The sequence below is a fragment of the Scylla paramamosain genome, chromosome 7 (genome assembly GCF_035594125.1).
Source record: "Scylla paramamosain isolate STU-SP2022 chromosome 7, ASM3559412v1, whole genome shotgun sequence".
NCBI lineage: Eukaryota > Metazoa > Arthropoda > Malacostraca > Decapoda > Portunidae > Scylla > Scylla paramamosain.
In genome coordinates this window covers 34,563,116-34,584,831 of record NC_087157.1, presented here as the reverse complement: position 1 = coordinate 34,584,831, position 21,716 = coordinate 34,563,116, and the positions used below count along the sequence as shown (strand labels likewise).

General features: G+C 43.9%; 1 protein-coding gene across 1 annotated transcript; it reads left to right on the top strand.

Moving 5' to 3' along the window:
• The first annotated feature begins 952 nt into the window (after window positions 1–952).
• LOC135102453 (mucin-2-like) lies at window positions 953–20,707 on the top strand. Its single transcript, XM_064007762.1, has 6 exons — window positions 953–1,082; window positions 6,613–6,732; window positions 8,250–8,402; window positions 8,685–8,929; window positions 10,861–11,055; window positions 12,989–20,707. Exons 2-6 carry the CDS (start codon window positions 6,621–6,623, stop codon window positions 20,159–20,161), a joined length of 7,878 nt encoding a protein of 2,625 aa, XP_063863832.1. The 5' UTR covers window positions 953–1,082; window positions 6,613–6,620; the 3' UTR covers window positions 20,162–20,707.
• Window positions 20,708–21,716: the final 1,009 nt, after the last annotated feature.

Genomic DNA, 21,716 nt, shown 5'->3' with positions numbered 1-21,716 from the left:
GTGAGGAAATTTGCAGATCCAGGATAGGAAATGAGCAGAACAGGTGACTACTGTTGTCAGATTGATTTATGTAAGCTGAGAAAGGCTTAAATACGGCTCACCTGTTTTTCTCATTCTCACCTCTACCAGCGAGAACAGAAGGGCGAAAGAAATTTATATAGACCTGTCGCAGGAAGCGAAATATATATATATATATATATATATATATATATATATATATATATATATATATATATATATATATATATATATATATATATATATAGACAGATAGATAGATAAATAGATAGATACACGCTATTTTAACGCTCTCCCTCATTCTACCAACCTCTCTCGCCTACAATGAACTGCTGAAATTAATCTGATATTCGTCTGTTGTAACATACTGTAGGTAAGCGAAGTGCGAGTCTGAAAGTCATGTCAAAAGGTGCCTCGATGAGTCAAACACAGGTGGGCAGAAAGACAACACAATGTGTGGCCTCATAGATTGTCAAAATTGCCAGCCAAGTATCGCTGCAGGGCCGTGTTATTGGTCTTTCATATAAGGGAAGTCGGAGACTTGTAATATGAGGAACTCCGGGCACGGTGGCCGCCAACCTGCCACTCATGCACCTGTAATTCACACCTGTATGCTGTCAGACCACACCATACATGCCTGCACTGCATGGACTCACATAACACTGTCAAAAGAAATACATGTTGCCAAAGTTATATGCGATGGTGAAAAATAAATGCAGTAGAAGTTTGATTTGAATGATCTTTAACGTTCTAAAAGATTACGAGGTCATCAAAGTATTAATTTACAAGTGAAAATATCTATCTATGACTTAGTGCGATATGAATCTCAAAGAATTTTTTTCCTGTAAAAAAAAAAAAAAAATTACATGTCAATCAGAAACAAACAAAGAAATAATTATACCAAACCAACATTGTAAAGCGGGCCTACCCATCATCATGGTCGTCATCAGCAGCAACATGGCGGGGGAGGAGGACACTTGTTGACGGCTGTGTCCTATTTCTGGCCCTCCTGCTCGCCCTGGCGCCTGCGAGCACGTGCATTATGTGACTGAGGAATGACACAGGTGAGTAAGCTAAGTCTGAGTCACGATCAAAGTCAGGTAGGAGTGTAGCACACGAAAAAGGGGCATTGTTTTTGTCCCAGGTGCGTTCAGCCATGTTGCTTGCAAAATGCGTATTGACGAGTGCATGAAGGGGTCCATGGTGGCCAGAGCGGCGGGGCTGCCGCCTTCTCGCGGCCCCTCTGTTGGCAAGGTAGTGACATATACGAGCTGCTACAGGCGTCAAACTCTAATACGGAAAAAAAAGGAAAGTTGACAAGGGAGCGTAAACCTTTCTTCCGTGGGTTTTTTGTTTATTTTTCTTTATATCCTTATTTTGTATATTTTTTTGTTTACTTTATTATTATTATCATGAGCAACGCTGCCCCGGCGGCAACAAGGAGAGGGGTGCCTCGCGCTGGCTGGAAGGTGGTGACTGCGGGGTTGGGACAGTGTAGCAGATACTGGCCTGGCAGGGCACAGCAGGGCAGGGCAGGGCTCTTGACCACTGCACGCTTGCTGACTAGAAGCTGTTGAATGAGTGGTGACGGTGCCAGCCTTGGACTGATGCACTGCTGCCGTCATCCACAACAAGTGTCATGACAGTGCTGTCATCATTAACTGTCATCATATATTGAGGCTGTGGCAGAAGTGACGCTTTTAAATGTTAAGTGGTCAAGTGTTATGAGAGTTGTGTCATCAGCTATTAATGGTGCGGTTGTCCTGTCACATAGCCTGTGTAGTGACAGTGTTGTTAGGTAATATTGTATTATCAGTGCTGTGTAATGTTGACATTGCTATAATGGTGCATCTACTTATAGCACTGGTAGCACTTTTTAGCAAAAGTGCCACAGTAGCATGTACTTGCTATTCAGCATGTAATACAGCTGTGGCATTGCTTCAGTAGTAGATCTGTAACAGTGCCTTGGTTATAATCACAAACACTGCTGTGTTTATAATTGGAGTAATGACATGTTATATGTGTGCCCAATTTTTGGCATGATAAAATAGTGTGCAGTATCATTCCACTCTACCAGCCTTGGAGTCTCCATCTGGGGAGGGGACCACGAATGTCCCCAGGTCGGAGTGCTCTTCTGGTATTAACCCAAAGTTTCTTGACACCCCCCTCCTCAACTTCTTCATTAACTTTTGCATCATTTGCAGCCTTAGATACAATTTTCTAGCTGTGGAACACCACCTCTCCTCTACTAAGCCATCTTTTTCTTACTGAAACCCAGATGTCTGAGGCTACTCACAGAAACCCCTTCTCTCTTCCCTGCTACTCTCTCTTTCCTCATTTTCAATCCAAAGTTGAATGTTGCGTTTATGTGCGCAGCAACCTAACTTGCGCCCATGCCCACATTCTTGAATCTTCTGAGTTTTCCACCATCTGGCTCTGACTACAGAGTCACTCTCAAACTAAATAACCTTGCTGTTTACCTCTCACCTAACTCCTCTGACTATAAAAAAAATTCACTATTTAATTTCCAAAGTGGAGCATGTCCTGACTGTTTTCCCTTTTGCAGAAATCTCCATTCTTGGAAATTTCAATGTTCACCACCAGCTTTGGCTTTCCTCTCCCTTCATTGACCGACCTGGTGAACCAGCCTTTAACTTTGCTACCCTCCAAGGCCAAGAGCAATAATTGCAACACCCTACTTGTATTCCTGACTGTCTTGAAGATATGCCCAATATTCTTGACCTTTTCTTAACCTCTAATTCTTTTTGCTTATGTTGTCACCCTCTCTTCCTCTGTTGGACTCCTCTGATCACAATATCATATGTGTATATTGTCTTATCACTCCAGTACTTCTTCAGGATTCCTCAAAGTGGAGGTGCCTCTGGCATTTTGCCTCTGTTAACTTGGGGGGACCTGAGGAAGTGCTATGCTGACTTTTCTTGAAATGACTATTGCTTCTGTGTCAGAGACATGTCCCGTGTGCTGAGCACATAACAGAAGTGATGGTGTCTGTTATGGAGACATAAATTCCTCACTCTCTTGACAAAAACCTTTCAAACATAGCCTGTTCTCATGCTATACATGATAGAAAGGTGGCCTACAAATGGTACTTGAGCCTTCCATCACTTGAACCTTATACACTTCATATTTCTGTCCGGAATCATGCTAAATCTAAATTTGTCCTTTACCTATCCAAAAAGTCCATCATCAATAGAAAATATCAAAATGTTTCAAGATGTAACTCCCCTCATGATTTCTAGCCCCTTGCCCAAAGCATCTCCAATAACTTTACTTCATCTTTCCCTCCTTTATTTCAGCCAGATGGCACCACTGCCATAGTATCAATCTCAGAAGCTGAACTCTTTGCTCAAACCTTTGCTAAAACTCTACCTTGGATGATTCAGGGTTTGTTCCTCCCTTTTCTTCATCCTCTGACTACTTCATACTATCCATTAAGATTTTTTGCTGTGATGTTTTCCATGCCCTCACTGGGCTTAATCCTCAGAAGGCTTATGGACCTATTATTTTTGGAATCTGTGCCTCTTTCCTTGCAACTTGTCTGATCAAACTGCTTACATTCAGTTTGTTCCTCAAAAGGGTGACTGCTCTGCTCCCTTAAACTACTGTCCTATTGCTTTAATTTCCTGCCTCAAGTTTTTGAGTCTGTCCTCAACAGGAAGATTCTTAAACACTTATCACTTCACAACAGTATGGTTTCCATCAAGGCCATTTGACTGGTGATTTCTTTGCTGTTGCCATAGACATATCAAAAGCTTTTGATTGAGTCTTGCACTAAGCTTTGATTTCCAAACTAACCTCCTACACCTTCTATCCTTCTTTCTGTAACTTGATCTCAAGTTTCCATTCTGACTGTTCTGTTGTGGTAGACAGTTACTGTTAACAGTGGTGTTCCTCTGGGGTCTATGCTGTCACCTACATGAATGATCTAAATCAAACTTCTTGTCTTATCCATTCCTACACTGATGATAACACTGTGCTTTTCCATGTATTTTCTTAGACATCCAATCTTTCAGGAATGAAACAGCTCACTCAAGGGAGCTACAGAATGCCTGACCAAATTTCTCTAAAATTTCTGATTGGGACAGAGCAAATTTAGTTTTGTTCAGTGCCTCAAAAACTCAATTCCTCCATCTATCAACTCAACTTAACCTTTCGGATAACTGTCCCTCTCTTCTTCACTAAACATCCTTAGTCTGTTCCATGTAATCTAAACTGGAAACTTCACATCTCATCACTAGCTAAAACTGCTTCTTTGAAGTTAGGCATTCTGACTCGTCTCTGCCAGTTTTTCTCTCCCCACCCCTCAGCTTCTACCTCTGTACAGAGGCCTTACCATGCCTTGCCCATGTATGGAGTTTGTTTCACATGTATGGGGGAGGGGGGTTCCATTCATACTGTTCTTTTAGATGGGGTGGAAGAGTTGATACGACGAAAAGCTCTTGAAGCTTTTCATCGTATCAACTCTACCCCTCTTACTGACAGTCTTCAGCCTTTCCCTCATCACCATAATGCTACATCTCGTGCTGTCTTCTACCTCTATTGTCATGTTGACTGCTCTTCTGATCTTGCTAACTGCATGCCTTCTCTCATCCATGGCTTCACTGCACAAGACTCTACTTTGTCTTACCCTTATTCTGTCCACCTCTCTCTCACAAGAGAGGGTAAACTCGTGGAACTCCCTTCTTGCTTCTGTGTTTCCTTCTGCCTATGACTTGAAGTCTTTCAAGAGGCAGGTTTCAAGACGCTTATCATCCATAATTTGATGTCTCCTATTCAGCAATCTTTTTGGTTACTGGCATCCAAGTGGTCTTTTTTACTAATATTTTGTTGTGCTTTGGCAGTGGCCCTCTTATATAAAAAAAAATAAATAAAATAAATAAATAAAAAAAATCAGGAAAATATTTAAATTGTACATGTATATTAATGAAAGTACTTTGATGGGTTGCACTAACTACATACATAGCTGGTTTTACCTGATTTGGCTCCTAAGAGGGAACCCAGTCACGGCTAGCACACCAACCCTGTCAGAAGAGGACCAGAGCTTGTACATACAATATTACTACCTTGAAAGTGTGCTATAAGCCCAAACCAAATACCAAGATGATATTTACATAAGAACTATAACCAATAAGCAGGCTTAACAAGCAGGTAATCAGTAAAATTCAAACAGGCAGTCAATCAATAAGTTGGACAAACCAGCTTTAAACTCTCTAAGAGTATCTGTTTCTGCTACATTGATAGGAAGGGAACTTCAGATTTTCACCACTCTGGGAAGAATCTGTCTCTGGCATGAAAACAACTGTAAGGAAGGAGGATTTCGTGTTTAGTGCCAACATAGGGAACTCCAGTTGGCAGCCATCATGAGAGTATAGTGAGGTTCCTCATTAATGTTAGTGTCCTATAGGGTAAAGAGGTCAGCCCCACAGGGATACAAATTGTGATGGGTGTAGATTAATCTAGTTCGTAATGACCAAGTGACTTGGGGGGTGGGGGAAACTCAGTCAACAGATTTTTAGGAAACAAATATCTCATAAGAAATAGCCTTCTTGATAAAGTTTATTCACTGTTTTGGTTTCTAAACTTACTTTCCTTGCCTTTTTAACAACTTTCTTTAGCTTGCTTTTATCTTGAGCCATTAGCTTTCCATACCAGGTAGTCATTGAATAATTTATGATGGACTCAATAGTGGACTTGTAAAAAGCCTAATTATTCTTTTCTCAACACACAAGTTATTTAAGATATGCAAAAACTGACATTTCTTTGCGACCAAGTCTGTGTTACAAGTGCCTTTCAGTTGATCATCATTCATATTGCCTTGATATTTGTGCTGGTTGTCTCTCATTTATTTTCTCCATCAATAATAATAGGATTCGGTATATTTTGTTTCTTTGCTCATAAGTCAATTATAATTTTTTTTTTTCATCCAGTTTTAAAAAAATGTATTTTGCACCACTTGACATACTCATGAACCTGTGCTAAAAAGCCAGTGCAATCATCATTAATAATTTTTCTTACAATAACTGTGTCATCAGCACATTTTATCATACTGCAGTGATTACCATGGCTCCAACAGTCATCCGTGTATAGAGTGAACACAGGGAGGACAGGGATGAAACTGAAGACCCTGAACCTGCAGGAGGGATTTCCAAGGATTTTTAGTCATATTTCTGATGAGAAGTTGCCAAAGGCATTGCCCTTACTATGCAGACTTGAGCTTTTATTTTATTATGAATTTGGAAATAACTGTTCTCAGTAACTACTGATTTAATTTTGAAAACTAATTTCAAAATAAAAGTAGACCCCAACCTCTTTTATAGTATCTTTGCAGACAAAGATGGAAGCTCCAACATTTGGGCTCCTGAAATCTTGAGTAATCTTTGCTCTCAGATTACCTCTAATTAGCATGTTTTCCAAATAGTCCTAATTTTTAGTGCCATCAAAATTATTTTACTTTCCTTTTTTTTCCTGACCATCACCATGGTCCTTTTCAAGATAGTATCATAGCTCTTATTTATTAGTAAGCATCATATAACATGGATGTTACTAATGCTCTAATTGCATCCACACACGCAGGCTGCGGGATGAGTGGGCTGCGTCGGCTGCGGGTGAGGGAACTGCACCCCAACCTGCTCTGCATCCTGTGTGGTGGCTACTATGTGGATGCCACCACCATCGTTGAGTGCCTCCACTCCTGTGTGTACATGCTGCTTTTTTTTCTGACAATACTATTCTCTTGATAGTGATATGGTATTACAGTGTTCCCTTCCCAGTCATGAGCTCACTAATTGAAAAATTGTGTATCCACAAATTTCAGGAAGTTATTGTTGAAAAATTTATTTTACTTTGATACAAAAGAGCCATTTGAAAAGAGCCATTTGAAAAGAGCCATCATGAAAAGATATAATAGTAATTGTAGCAATAATAGTAGCATATATTTTTAAACAGCTCAAATGCTAAAACTACAAGGTGCTAGGGATAAAAATATAATGTAATGCTTACATAAATTAAAAATACGAATACTAATTATATGGAAAAAATATTAATAGCAATACTAATTGTAAGAGAGAAAAAGATGATCTCTGGAGATCATCATTATTGAGCTCTATCACAGTGGGTATGGAGCTCTTCTTGCAGCAGTGTGTGTGTGTGTGTGTGTGTGTGTGTGTGTGTGTGTGTGTGTGTGTGTGTGTGTGTGTGTGTGTGCACATGCATGCATTTGCTTGTGTGCGTGTGTGCTTATGTGGGAAACAGGGACCTAATGTGTCTCAATCTCAGGATAGAAGTGTTGATTGGGGCAGAAAGTTCCATGTTCAAGGATGATAGGGTTTTATAGTGAATTGTTTGGAGATGTCTGCAGGATAGTGAGGTACATGATATCAATAATAACTTTGGTAGATGGGGAGTGTAATTGTGCCCAAGGATTAGTCATGTCACCAGTATTTACCCTCACTCAAGTTAACAGCATTGAGTGAGGATGATTTCAGGGAGTATGAATGTAAAGACCAAATCACTCACTGGAATACATGGAATATAATTTCACTATGTAGTAAATTTATCTCAACTATGATTTTACAGAAATATTATAAAGATCATTTGTCCAGTTATAACTAAGATCAGCCACTGTGTTGGGAAGATTCCCACATGTTAAGACAACTAGAAGCTGAAAATTTTTATTTCAAGGATGGTTGGGATGGTTTAGGGTGGTGATCCCCATGTGGTGTATGATTGATGCATGTTGTAACACAATCCTTATCTCTGTCCAAGAGTGAGTCCAAGTGTGAAGTGGTTCTGGAAATTGAGTTATAAGGGTCAGATGACATTATAAGTGACTTAGATGAATATTTGCCAGAGAATAACAGCGAGGTGAGCAGGTGTTGAGGGAAATGGTTTGTGACACCCAAACACCACTGCCATCACTCCACGTGTCCCATTCCTTTTATGCTTATGGTTTTATGTCATGTAATATGCATCTTGTCACTAAAATCTATCAGAACACATGGAAAACAAATATATAAATATAAAGGTGTAACAATAAATATAAACTGCACCCATAAAACTGAGAGATGCACAAAAAAGAAAAAAAAAATGGCGTGGGAAATTGGGCTTGGGATGGCATACTTGGTAACAAAGGGATTAAAAGGTATAACTGATGAATCTCTTTTAACTCATTCAATTTATAAATGAATACAATGCTTCCTTGAATCTTGCAGTTTGCAAGACCTGCATTGTCCGCTACTTGGAGTCGAGCAAGTTCTGTCCAATCTGCGATGTCCAAGTGCACAAGACCAAACCACTGCTCAGCATCCGGCCAGACAAAACACTACAGGACATTGTATACAAGCTGGTGCCGGGCCTTTATCCAAGTGAGTCCTTGCATCTTCAGCATTACTGAAAGGATGGAAGCCTTCTTTAGGGAGTCTTGACACTCACATGTTAGGCTTTGTGGGCCTTAAGGAGTGCTAAACCTTTGTGTTTATACTGACTATAAAAACAACTCCGAGAGACATCAACCACACCACCTCCACCTCCTACATGAACAACCACACCACCACCACAGCAACATCAACAACAACAACAACAAAAGCATGAACAGCCTTAACAGGCACACTGTCTTCTTGAACACCTGCCTCTTGCTGCCCTTCCAGACGAAATGTGTAAGCGGCGGGAGTTCTACTCAAGTCACCCAGAGACACCCCCAGCCACACCTGAAGATGGGGGTAGTGACTTGGGCAGATGCTACACCCTGCCTGATGATCCTGTCTCCCTGGCACTCTATCCTGCCTCTGCCTCCACCTCCACTTCCCTCACCAGCTCCACACACCACCCAGGCTTCAAAAACCATGTCCATGTGCCCTCCATCCCCTCCAAGATGACTCGTTCCTTCCATCAGGTGAGCTGCTGCTGATAGTTCTTGGGCAAGTAGATGTGATGGACATGTGCTATCATTGTAGCTGTTTGTTTTGAGAGGGTACTAACAGATGTTCTGTGCAGTACATGTGAACTTCCTAATTTTGTAAAAAAAAAGTTTTGCTGGATATATGAAGATAAGGGTTAGATATTGTAGGAAGGAAAAATAGGAGGGAAATTGTTACAGTATTTTAGTGTTTACAAGACACACTTATGTAGTACATGCAACTCCAGTTTTGAAGTGATTAGAAAAAAGTTGCAAGTTCTGTAATACCAAATAATATTTGCTCCATTGAAACTTAACTTTGTTTAAGCTTGAAATCTTCACAAATTGCAACAAATTAAGCATATACCGAAATAGCATTGAATTTAGATAAAATGTTTATAGTTTTGGATACAAAAATAAGGTTAAGTTTAATTCATGGGTCAATTAAAACATGCATTAAGCTTTCACCAACAGATGACACCAATGGGCAATGCAAATGAATGGTATTTTAAATTATTATTTTATAATGTTGTAGAACATGGTTATCTTTTAATATTTTGTGTAATACTGTTAGGTTGTTAGTGGATTTAATTTTTCTATTATTTATTTTTTGGTTATTTTCTTCATTTAGTTGCACTCTAAGCTACTGAAAGTTCTGCACCACTTTTATCTGTTCTCCCATTCTTTTATTTAATTCATCATTTTCTCTTCACTTTCATCACTTCTCTGTTTTATTAGTATTTATTTTCATCACATTTTCATTAAATTTGTTATTCAAGTGTTCAGCCACCACATGGAAGTCTTTTCAGAATCACAAATAGCCACTACATCATGTGGATACACAAAAGCCACACATCACATCTGCCACATAACAGTTAGTACCACACCCAGTCATTCTACAATGTATATCACTCCCAGCCAGTTTGACATAAATAGGATATCAAAACATTACCCAAAACATGGAAAAAAGTGTGTTACCAGCAGTCCTTGAAGCACTCAGCAGTGTTACAAGGTTACGAAAGGCTGTGGAGGTGGCTCCCTGTCAACCTATGATGGCAAAATTATGTGGTGTACTGTGGTTCATTTAACTCTGCACCAGTTTTATGTAACAGGGCTCCCAATATCCTCTAACCACTGCTTACAATTTTCCTATCTTATGGTGATGTGTGGAACCACTCAGCCCACTAGGGTCAGCAGTTGCTATTGTTACTATTGTGGCATTAAATTAATGCCATTGACACTCAAGCAAATAGAATGTTGTATTAAATTGATGCCATTTAAGGGTTTAGAATGTATTCAGCCAACCAGAACACATACAAACATCTGCTTTTTCCATCTCCATATTTCTCTGTCACAACTAGCTGTCTTTCTGACATTCCTTCCACATTGAAGGGATTCCTTTGTCTCCACATGGTATCCCTTGGTATTACAAGGTGCCTTGGAGAGCTTCATTCTGTTTGTTCTGAAAACTGCCAGCCACTCCTCCTCCATCTTAGTAGGTAGTGGAACAGCTTGGTGAAGGTTGGACTTTGGCATGTGGTTTGTCTGTTGAAGGGCTGCCACCATATCCTGTGATCCTCTTGAAGCATGTATTAGTCACTCCAGTGCTGTGAGATCATCTTACAAAATTCAGCTTCTACCTCTGAGATCCTCCCAAAGAACTAACCCTCCAACTCTGGAGCCCTGACAGCAAGGGTCTATAGTAAAATGAAGAAACCATTTGAACAAGTAGAATTGGCAACCTTGCAAGCCACTATCTCTATTCATAAAGTGAAGTCATTGACTCCCTATATAGGTATCACCATCATACCTGTCCTTTGTGATGTGTGACCTGATATTGATTAGGAAAGTGAAGACAGTACCACTATCACAAACAATCAGGTTGGTTATCCTGACTTGGTTATTCAACCTGATCTTCCTTCCTGCAGAAGTCCTCTGAGAGCAGAGTCCGGTACCTGCAGTGCCCAGCTGGGGTGAGTGTGGCGCAACTCAAGAGACTCATCCGGGCCAAGTTTGGTGTTGGTCCTGCCCATCCAATGGCCCTTCTCACCTGTACCAGTGAAGATCCTCTGCATGACTCCCTCACACTGGTGGATGTGGCCTACATTACCTCATGGCAACGGGTGTGTGCCTAGCTCACCATTTGGTTAATTTACCCAGTGACTTTTCTCTCAGTGTTTGTTCCTCCATGTTGAGTAATATCTTCACTTTAGGTCTGTTGTTGCTCCATGTCCTCTTCTAGACAAATTTTATTCTCTTATGTCATTGGTAAAACCAACACTGACCAATTTGTAAGACTTGAAATTCAAATTAAGTGTTGTTTTGAACTGTGGGAATAAGTTTTCCAAGATATGACTGTAATATGAAACAATGGTTGATGGGATTAATGAATGGACATATTCCTGACATTGAGGCAGATTATTTATCAAAATGCACTACAGATACAGTAACAACTAATAAAAATTGCATGAAACTCAGGTGGTTAGTTTGCCTCCAGCTTGCTCTCTAACACAGGAACTCAATATCCTAACATGGGATGGGCCACAATAAGCTGCAGAGAAGTCTATAACATGGGGCAGGATAACACTGATATGAGGGGGGTGGGTGGCCGCTGCCTTCACTGCCACTGCCACCTCTGTCCCTACGCCACACGAACTGATAGTACTGAGCATGCTGTCACTGTCACCTTTGTCACACACACACTGATAGTACTGAGCATGCTGTCACTGTCACCTTTGTCTCACACATTAATAGTAGTAAGCATGCTGTCACTGATACCTGCATCACACACACACACTAATAGTACTGAACATGCTGTCACTGTCATCTGCATTACACACACTAATAGTGCTGAGCATGCTGTCACTGTCACCTTTGTCACACACGCACACACACTAATAGTACTGAGCATGCTGCTGCTGTCACCTGCATCACACACACTAATAGTACTGAGCATGCTGCTGCTGTCACCTGCATCACACACACTAATAGTACTGAGCATACTGCCACTGTCACTTGCGTCACATACACACTAATAGTACTGAGCATGCTGTCACTGTCGCCTGCATCACACACACACTAATAGTACTGAGCATGCTGTCACTGTCACCTGCATCACACACACACTAATAGTACTGAGCTTGCTGTCACTGTCACCTGCATCACACACACACTAATAGTACTGAGCTTGCTGTCACTGTCACCTGCATCACACACACACTAATAGTACTGAGCATGCTGTCACTGTCACCTGCATCACACACACACACTAATAGTACTGAGCATGCTGCTGCTGTCACCTGCGTCACACACACTAATAGTACTGAGCATGCTGCCGCTGTCACCTGCATCACACACACACTAATAGTACTGAGTGTGTTGCTGCCGTCACCTGTGTCACACACTAATAGTACTGAGCATGCTGTCACTGTCACCTGCATCACACACACACTAATAGTACTGAGCATGCTGCTGTCACCTGCGTCACACACAATATTAGTACTGAGCGTGCTGCTGCTGTCATCTTCGTCACACACATTGATAGTACTGAGCGTGCTACATTAGTCGCCTATGTCACACAGTAATAGTGTTGAGTGTGCTGCCACTGCCACTGCCACTGCTGCCACCATCCCTGCCACATGCAGTGTTACTGTACTGTACTAGTTTTTATTCATCAACCTTTTGATGTTTTATGACTTAGTTATACTCACATGCATAACAAAATTTTGATCATTGTAGGTAGTCTTGAAATGTTTTGTATTCATATTTTGGGGGGGCCTGTCTCAGCCAGGTTGAAACCACACTAATTTTGCTTTTATTATAATTCACTTGCAAATTGCATCTAATGCAGGCCATTAGTATAACTGAATACTTGCATTGGTGGCGACCTGATTGTACTTTGTGCTGGCATGTATCCAAATACAAATACAGGTAGTTTATACTAGTAATTTTAAAATAGATGCAAATGTTGAACCGCTGTATTTAATTATATTTGAGTAAACAGTATTGCTATTCTTGAAAATTGAGAAGAAATAAGTGTTCTTTTCTGTCCTCCAGAGTGAGCCACTGCAGCTGCTTTACCGCATATATGAGAAGGCCAGCAAAAAAATCAAGCTTGACCCTGAGGTGTGTGTGGCTGACTCTCACAGCTCATGTGAGGAGATGCCCAAACTCGAACCCAGTGTTGGCAGTGGGGCACCAGTGTGTACAACACCTCAGGGTACTGTTGCTGACTATAGCACTGCTCCACTTCTTCAGGCAGTTGGGGCTATTGACTCCCCAATGGAGGAGAGGCCTTCCAAGATTGGAGTAAGGAAGACCTTGAAGCAGCCTGGGAGGTCTGGTGAAGGACCTACTACTACTCAGCAGGAATCTCTTTTTGAGAGGATGTCCAAGGCTGCTGGGGTGGTTATAGATACCCCGCTCAAAGACTCTCAAGTGATACAAAATTGTGATTCACTCTTAGAAATGACACAGGGTATGACTGGGGGTGTGGCTGCCCAGACAGGAACTGTGGAACCAGTTGTGACATACCCAGGTATGTTTGCTGCATCCAGCAATGGAGTGAGTGTTGGGGTGGCACTGGTTTCCAATGAACTAGGGCTTCTGGCACCCACCAATGTTACATGTGCAATAATCCCAGGTGCTGCTGCCAGTCTCCCTGTTCTGTGTGGAGCTGGGGGAGATTGGAGTGTAACTGGACCTCAGGCAGGGGGCCAAGTGGTAGCAGCAGCACCACCAGCAGCATCAGTAACTGTGGCAACAACAAGTGAGAGGGGACCACAAGTGCCTGGGGAGGCTGGAGGCTCCAGCAAGAAGGGAGTTTCTGGAGAAGAGGAGGAAGAAGGAGAAGAAGTGCAGCTGAAAATCAGTGAGTCTGGTGTAATGAGTGTGTGTGGGAAGGACACCACTGTGGAGGGTGTGCTCAATTCCCTTGAATCTGAGGCTGGGGAACTCCTTTCCAAGATTGAAAGTGGCTCTTTGGGGGAGGAGTTCCCTTCTGTAAGCTCTCCCAAGAAAACTGAGAAGAGGAGATCCAAAAGCAAGGCTAGTGGCCAAGGCAAGGTGGTCAGCAAGACTGAAGACAGAGGAGACAAGTGCCAGCCTCTGCTAAAGGGTGACAAAATATCAGCCTTGGCAGGGAAGATTGTGGAGACAGACAGCAAAAAAACTGTTGGGAGCTCATTAAAGAAAGACTCTTATGAAGCTGCCACTATCACTACCACAATGACCACCACTACCACCACCACCATTACCACTGCCACTACCACTGCTACTACTTCCACCACAACCACTACCACTACTGCTGTTCCCCTGGAGGCCAGCAGGGAGCAGAGTAGCATTAATGGGGAATGGGCTGAGGCCACAGCTAGTGCAAATATGGTGTCTTCAGACACACCAACACCTGGAGAAGAGTTCAGCAGCTGTAAGGAATCAAAAGAGGAAGCAGCCAAGAGCTCCCGTGCCAGCCATATTCCAGCCAGTCTTGCTGCGGCCAGTATGGCCAACCTCAACAAGCCCCTCCTTAAAGCCAGTTCCTCCAAGATGCAGCAAAGTGAAGACAAGCACAAGGAGCAGAAACTGAACAATAGTGGCTTGAACACCAAGAAGGAGGTGCGCCCTGACACACGGTGTCCTGCAGTTGGTGTTTCTGGTGTTGGAGTGGGTGGCTGCCGTAGGGCTTCACATTCTTATGGCTACAAGACCCTCAAGACTCCTCCTAAGAGCTGGAATCCCACAATATCCCGAGAGCATCTGGCTGCTGGCAAGTGTATGGCTGGCAAGGGCCCCAAAGACCCGCCTCGCCCCAACAAGTTCTTCAAGGCACGTAACCGGTCAGCCTCAGTGGAGGCACAGAGCGGGACAGGATCCATGCGGCCTGGTGTACTAAAGATTGACCCCAAGACTTTGGGCCCCATCAGTGCCTCTGTACGAGGTGAGACTGGGGTTGTCACCACCACTTTACCTTCCCAAGCTCCTGTCCTGCCTCCCACTCCTCCGGTGACAACCTCACAGACTCAGGCTGTGACTCTGACACTGGCACCAGTGCAGGAAAAGTGTGGGGGAGTGCGAGGGGTGACACCAGCAATTGTGGCTGACACCATTGAGGTGCCACCCACTTTGAGGAAGGATGTTGCTTCCACTCCCCAGCAGACATCCAGTGAAGGCAAGGAAAGTACAAACCACAGTGCAAAAGTTGTTGGAACTACCATTATACAAGACAATAACACTCCCACTAAGACTATTAGTAATCACAACATTAACAGTAACAATAGCAGCAGCAACAACAATAATAATAATAATAATAATAATAATAATAATAATAATAATAATAATAATAGTAATAATTTCAATAATAACAACAGCAACAATAACAACAAGTTGAGTAAGAGTGGAAAGTCTTTGGGCAGCAATAGTGTTAATGCAAGCAAAAATGTGAAGATTCAAAGTGTACAAACTCAAGTGAGTGCTGGGAAGAGTGAGTCTAGTATGTCCAGTACTAGGGCAGACAAGGCTAGCAGTAGGGCTGCAGGGATTGGGGTTGTTGGCACACCTATCCCAACTTCCAGCACCTCACACTCTACTCAGCTCAAGCTGGCCCCTTGCTCCACTTCGTGCCTCACATCACAGGTCCCATTGGACTCTGTGAACAGCTTGGCCCTTTCCCAGCTTCAAACCCAACCCCATCCCCATGCCCTCCCACATTCTCACACTCAGCACCAGACCCAGTCCATCTCTCTGCCCCAGCACCAGACGCAGCACCAGCCCCTTCCCCAGCCTCAGCCCCAGCCACAGATACACCCACTGTCTCAGCACCAGTCCCAGCCACAGCTCCAAACTCAACTCCAGCCCCATCCTCAGTCTCAGCTCCAGCTCCAGCCACAACACCAATCTCAGCCACAACTTCAGCCCCAGCCACAGCCCCAGCCTCAACTCCAGCCCCAGCCTCAGCAGCAGCTTGCCATTGGTTCTCCAGCCATTGGAATTATACCTTCAAGTGGAGTGTCCTTTACAGGAGCCATTGGCACCCTGCCATTGCCTTACTACACCAGTCCTCCACTTGGTTACCCTACTTATCCCTACTTTTACCAGACCCCAGAAGCTATTGGTCTCATACCTCCTCCTTCCTTCTTCTCCCCTTGTCTTCCTCCACGCTCTCCCCTCAGCTCCCGTACCATTGGGGGCCCCAAGATTATGTCAGAGCTGCCTCTGCAGCTACCCATGACGTCTGTTGTATCTCAGGGCCCAAATCAGGCCCATTCACCTCGTCCCATGACCCCACCATCACCAAGAACTTCAACCCCAACCCAGCCTTCTCGGCCTTATCCCCCCCATTCCCCTCGCCAGTCATGCATCAACCCATCCTCACAGCCTCACACACCACAATCCCCCAAGCCTCTTGCACCAGCCCAATCTTCTAAGGCTCCTGCTCCACCACAGTCCCCCAAGCCTCACACTTCAGTGCAGGCCTCCAAATCTCATGTCTCCTTACATTCCCCTAAGCCTCTTGCCCCAACACAGTCTCAAAAATCTATTGTCCCAACACAGCCCACCAAACCTTACACTCCAGTACAGTCTCCCAAAGCTCCTACACCAGCACAGTCTCCCAAGCCCCCCACTCCATCACAGTCCCCAAAGCCTCTCGTCCCACCACAATCCCCAAAACCTGTTGCCCCAGCACAGTCACCTAAGCCTCTTGTCCCACCACAATCCCCAAAGTCTCCTGCCCCTGCCCAGTCCCCAAAATCCCCTGCTCCAGCATCCTCTCCCAAGCTTCCTGCTAGAGTTCAGTCACCCATGCCTCCTGCCCCACCACAGTCACCCAAACCTTACACAACACAGTCACCCATGCCACACACAACACAGTCACTCATGCCACACACAACACAGTCACCTGTGTCACACACAACACAGTCACCTGTGTCACACACAACACAGTCACTCATGCCACACCCAACACAGTCACCCGTGACACACACAACACACTCACTCATGCCACACACAACACAGTCACCCATGCCACACACAACACAGTCACTCATGCCACACACAACACAGTCACTCATGCCACACACAACACAGTCACCCATGTCCCCTGCCCCACCACAGTCACCCAAACCACACTCAATGCAGTCACCCATGCCTCCTGTCTCATCACAGTCACCCAAACCACACATAACACAAATACCCATTCTCCCTGCCCCACCACAGTCACCTAAACCACATGCAACACAATCACCCATTCTCCCTGCTCCACCACAGTCACCCAAACCACACACAACACAGTCACCCATGCCCCCTGCCCCACCACAGTCACCCAAACCACACACAACACAGTCACTCATGCCCCCTGTTCCACCACAGTCACCCAAACCACACACAACACAATCACCCATTCTCCCTGCCCCACCACAGTCACCCAAACCACATACAACACAGTCACCCATGTCTCCTGCCCCACCACAGTCACCCAAACCACACACAACACAATCACCCATTCTCCCTGCCCTGCCACAGTCATCCATGCCCCCTGCCCCACCACAGTCACCCATTCTTCCTGCCCCACCACAGTCACCCATTCTTTCTGCCCCACCACATTCACCTATGCCCCCTGCCCCACCACAGTCACCCATGCTCCCTGCCCCACCACAGTCACCCAAACCACACACAACACAGTCACCCAAACCACACACCACACAGTCACCCATGCCCCCTGCCCCACCCCAGTCACCCAAACCACACACAACACAGTCACCCAAACCACACACCACACAGTCAGCCATGACCCCTGCCCCACCACAGTCACCTAAGCTCACTTTAGCACAGTCTTCTATGGCTCCCATTCCACCACAGTCACCTAAGCCCCCCATGCCAGGACAACCTCCCATAGTTCCTGCTTCACCACAGTCACCTAAGCCTCCCATTCCAGCACAATCCCCTATGGCTCCTGCCCAGCCCCGGTCTCTTATGGCTCTTGCCCCACAGTCCTCCATGAGCTCTGTCCCACCACAGTCTCCTGTGACTCCCGTCCTACCACAGTCATCCATGCCCCATGTTCCACAACAGTCTCCCAGGCTCCCTATCACAGCACAGTCTCCCAGACATCCTACCTTACCACACTCCCCGATGACTTCTTTCCCACCACACTCTTTGAGGCCCCAGATGCAGTCTCCCAAGCAGTTCCCTGCTGCTCAGTCAGTGGCCATCCAGCCCCAGCCTCCCAAGCTTAACTACACCACTTCAGGTCATCCCACAACCTGCACAACACAACTCCCACAACCCAGCCACTCAGATAAAATGACCCTAATTTCCCAACAGATGACCTCTTCCCTCAGATCTGCCCCTCAGTCATCTGTGGTGTCAAGCTCTGGAAGCTCTTTTTGTCCACAGAATTCTCTTGGTAAATTAGATGCATGTTTACAGGCACCATCATCCCATCCCTCAGCCATTGCAAAAGCTGTGAGTAGTTCTTTTGATGTTTCTAAATCTGTTTTACCACAGTCTATAAAATCTACCATTAGTAGCCAACTGACTTCATGCAGTGTGTTGCCCATGACAACAAGCTGTTTCCAGTCTATGTCACTTCCTTCACAAACCTCCAAGCCTTTAAGACAAGTTACACAGGCACATACTTCAGTGAATTCTGTTTACTCCATTGGCTTACAAGTCACTGATAAGGTGTCTCAGTTGGATGCACATCAAGTGATTTACCAGGGAACATCATCAAGCTCCAGACCTGAGTTCAGAAAAAATAATACTAACATAGATAACCCCCAAGAACCAAGACTGAACCACAGCAATTCAGATTGCACTATTCGAGTGCCTAGCTCTGGCTCTGTCCCACTTGTGGCTCCATCAGTATTTCCAGCCATTTCTGTGGCCGATAAAGGGCTGAGCTTGGCACCTGCTACCACTTTTGGGAGTGGATATTACCCCCATGGTCTTCACCAGTCACTCTCCTCAAACTGCAGTCATACATACACAGACAGTATTAAGACTAATCCTCTTACAAGTTTGGCTGGTGCATTAATGGCCAACACCACTCCTACCACATCAACCCTTTCTTTTCCCACCCATTCTATGGTTAGCCTGCCAGTGTCTTTGGCCAATGTGGCAACTGTTACTGCCATTCCTTCTCTCTCCTCCTGTCAAGTCTTATCTGCCTCAATGATGTCTTCAGGTACTACCTTGACTTCTAGCTTGGCCTCCCCAGCTCCTTCCTCAAAAAGTAGTGCCTCCCCCTTGCCTGCATCAGCAGACAGTAGTAAAAAGACAACCCATATTGCAGATGCTACCGACAAACTGCTCTCAGCAGTTCCCTCCAGCTGCAGCAGTGTTGTTGATACTGTACCTTCTAACACAACAGTTGCTGTGACAGTTTCCATAAATGCAACAAGTAATGCTATCACACCTGTAAATACACTTGCAACAACATCATCACCCATTACAAATGCAGAAGCCTTACTATCGTGTTGCACAGCACTTGCAACACTACCTGTGATTGGTTCAGGCCCTACTTTGGCAGTCAGCTCCAACATGTCTTTGTGCACTGCAGCAAGCACCACCACTCCACTTAGTAGTGTGGTTACTGTACCAGAAGAGAGAACAGCTGCTGCACTACAGAGAAATGTTTGTAGTTCTGGTGTGTCAATGAGTAGTTTGACAGACACAGCTGCCTCCACTGTAGGTGCCAGAACCTCCCCAGTGACTACCTGCTCTGGCGAAGACACTCAGAGAGGAAGTTTGAGTGCCACTGCCACTCAGGAAGGAGTTGGTGGTGTGGGTGATGGTGGTGGTGGAGCTGCTGCTGCTGCTGGCCCAGATGAGAGCTGCAATAGACCACAAGTCCATCCTTCAACTGCCATCATGCCAGTGAGCAGCAACAACAGCAGCAGCTGTAATAGCAGTAGCAGCAGCAGCAGCTGTGTTACCACTATCTCCTTGGCCCACAGTGCTGAAGCAACTGGCTCCTCTTGTGGCACCGCTGGAGCACCATTGCCAGCCAGGAAGGAAGCCTTTCCCCAGTCCCAGAACAGTGGCTGTTCCCTGCCTCGTGGCTCAGTGGGTGAACACTCAGTCCTGAATGTGATGGAGAGTGGTGGCTGTGAGCCCCAGTCAAGTGCCTGTACCCCCGTCTGTGATGTGACGCATGTGATTGATGCCAAACAGCAGTGTGCTGAGCCAAGTGTCAGCAGCAGTGGTGGCCCTAGGCCATGCCTCAAGAGTTAAGTGTTTCACAGTTTAGGGCACCCAGGCTACTGGCTGCCACAGATATATAACTATATATATATAGGCGTATGGAAATATTTGATGTACTCTACATGCCATTAATTTTGTAAATTGTAAAATCACAAAATATAATTTTATTAGTGTGTTTTAAACACTCATCAATCACTTTCAAAGTGCTAGTTAGGAATACATTTGTTATTTTTCCACTATATGATGCCTTCCTGTTCTGTACTGTTGACACCAGTGGGATTGCTCTGGTGAGGCTGTCTTGTCAACTGTGGAAAACATATTTTAGTACTCTATTGGTATGATAGTTGAATTTTCTTTAATGAAGCATGGAAGATATCCATTTAAGGATTATACAAGTGGCAGTGTTGTGAATTGCCTCATGTCTGTCATGTTTTCCAGATACTGCTGTAGAAAGCCATATAAGCATTATATTGATGCTTATCAGGACTCAAATTCTGTATTGATATATAGTCTGCTGGCTTGGAGTAGAATTAACCTCTTCAATTATTAATTGTTACAAGTACAAAATTAGGAAAATGTGATGCGGTATTCAGCGTTGACAGGAAGTGGTGTCAGCAAAACTGTGGGTGTGGCCATTAGACCCTCCCTGTGCAAGAGACTTGTAGTATTTGTTTTTGTATTGGTTGTCTTATGTCTGTCACTCATATAGTGTGACCTACTGGAGTGTCCTTATCAGTTTTAGCACGAAGTTGGCACTTGTGTTGGCTGCCAGCACGAGTGACCCACCACTAGCTTTAACACAGAGTGGCTGGCTCCCCCACCCACGTGACTCTACTTGAAGGTAGATTGCTTAATTATTGTACTGAATGAGAAACTCCATGATTTTCTGTATTACATTACATAGCATGAAGATGTGAGGAGAAGGCTGCGTGTTGACTAATTATGATTTGCATCAGTAGTGGCCTTCTTCTCCCATCACTCAGTCTGGCTTACTTTGTGAAATATTTTTATTTTTACATGACAAGATGGTGATATTGTACCATAGCAACAACTTGTGAAACACTGTGTGAATGCCCTCCTTATTCTATGGTTCTGTGAGAGACATTGAGACTCCTTCTGCAGTAACAGCAACTTTATATACTCCCCACTGACCAATCCCAGTCCTGCCCATCCCACCATCACCACCTATCCCCTAGTGGTCAGTTTCCCTCGTGTGACTTGTCTCACCCCATTCTCAATCAAGTGTATGCAAGTGAACTTTCAAATCTAGAGCTTTGAGAGTAGGAAGGACATAGCTTTTAAAATATATATGGTATTGGATTTCTTACTGCGCCATTTGTACTACATTGCTTTGCTTATTGATCCCAAGCAAGTTATTTTTTATTGATACTTATTCATTTATTATTAGTGTTTTATTTATTTGGATATATATATATATATATATATATATATATATATATATATATATATATATATATATATATATATATATATATATATATATATATATATATATATATATATATATATATATATATATATATATATATATATATATATATTTTTTTTTTTTTTTTTTTTTTTT

Bases quoted from the DNA above. Each gene is read 5' to 3' on its own strand.
- LOC135102453 (XM_064007762.1), top strand. From the start codon at position 6,621: ATGAGTGGGCTGCGTCGGCTGCGGGTGAGGGAACTGCACCCCAACCTG. The intron at 8,403-8,684 runs GTGAGTCCTTGC...CTGCCCTTCCAG, and splicing joins GGTGCCGGGCCTTTATCCAA to ACGAAATGTGTAAGCGGCGG. The intron at 11,056-12,988 runs GTGTGTGCCTAG...TCTGTCCTCCAG, and splicing joins ACATTACCTCATGGCAACGG to AGTGAGCCACTGCAGCTGCT.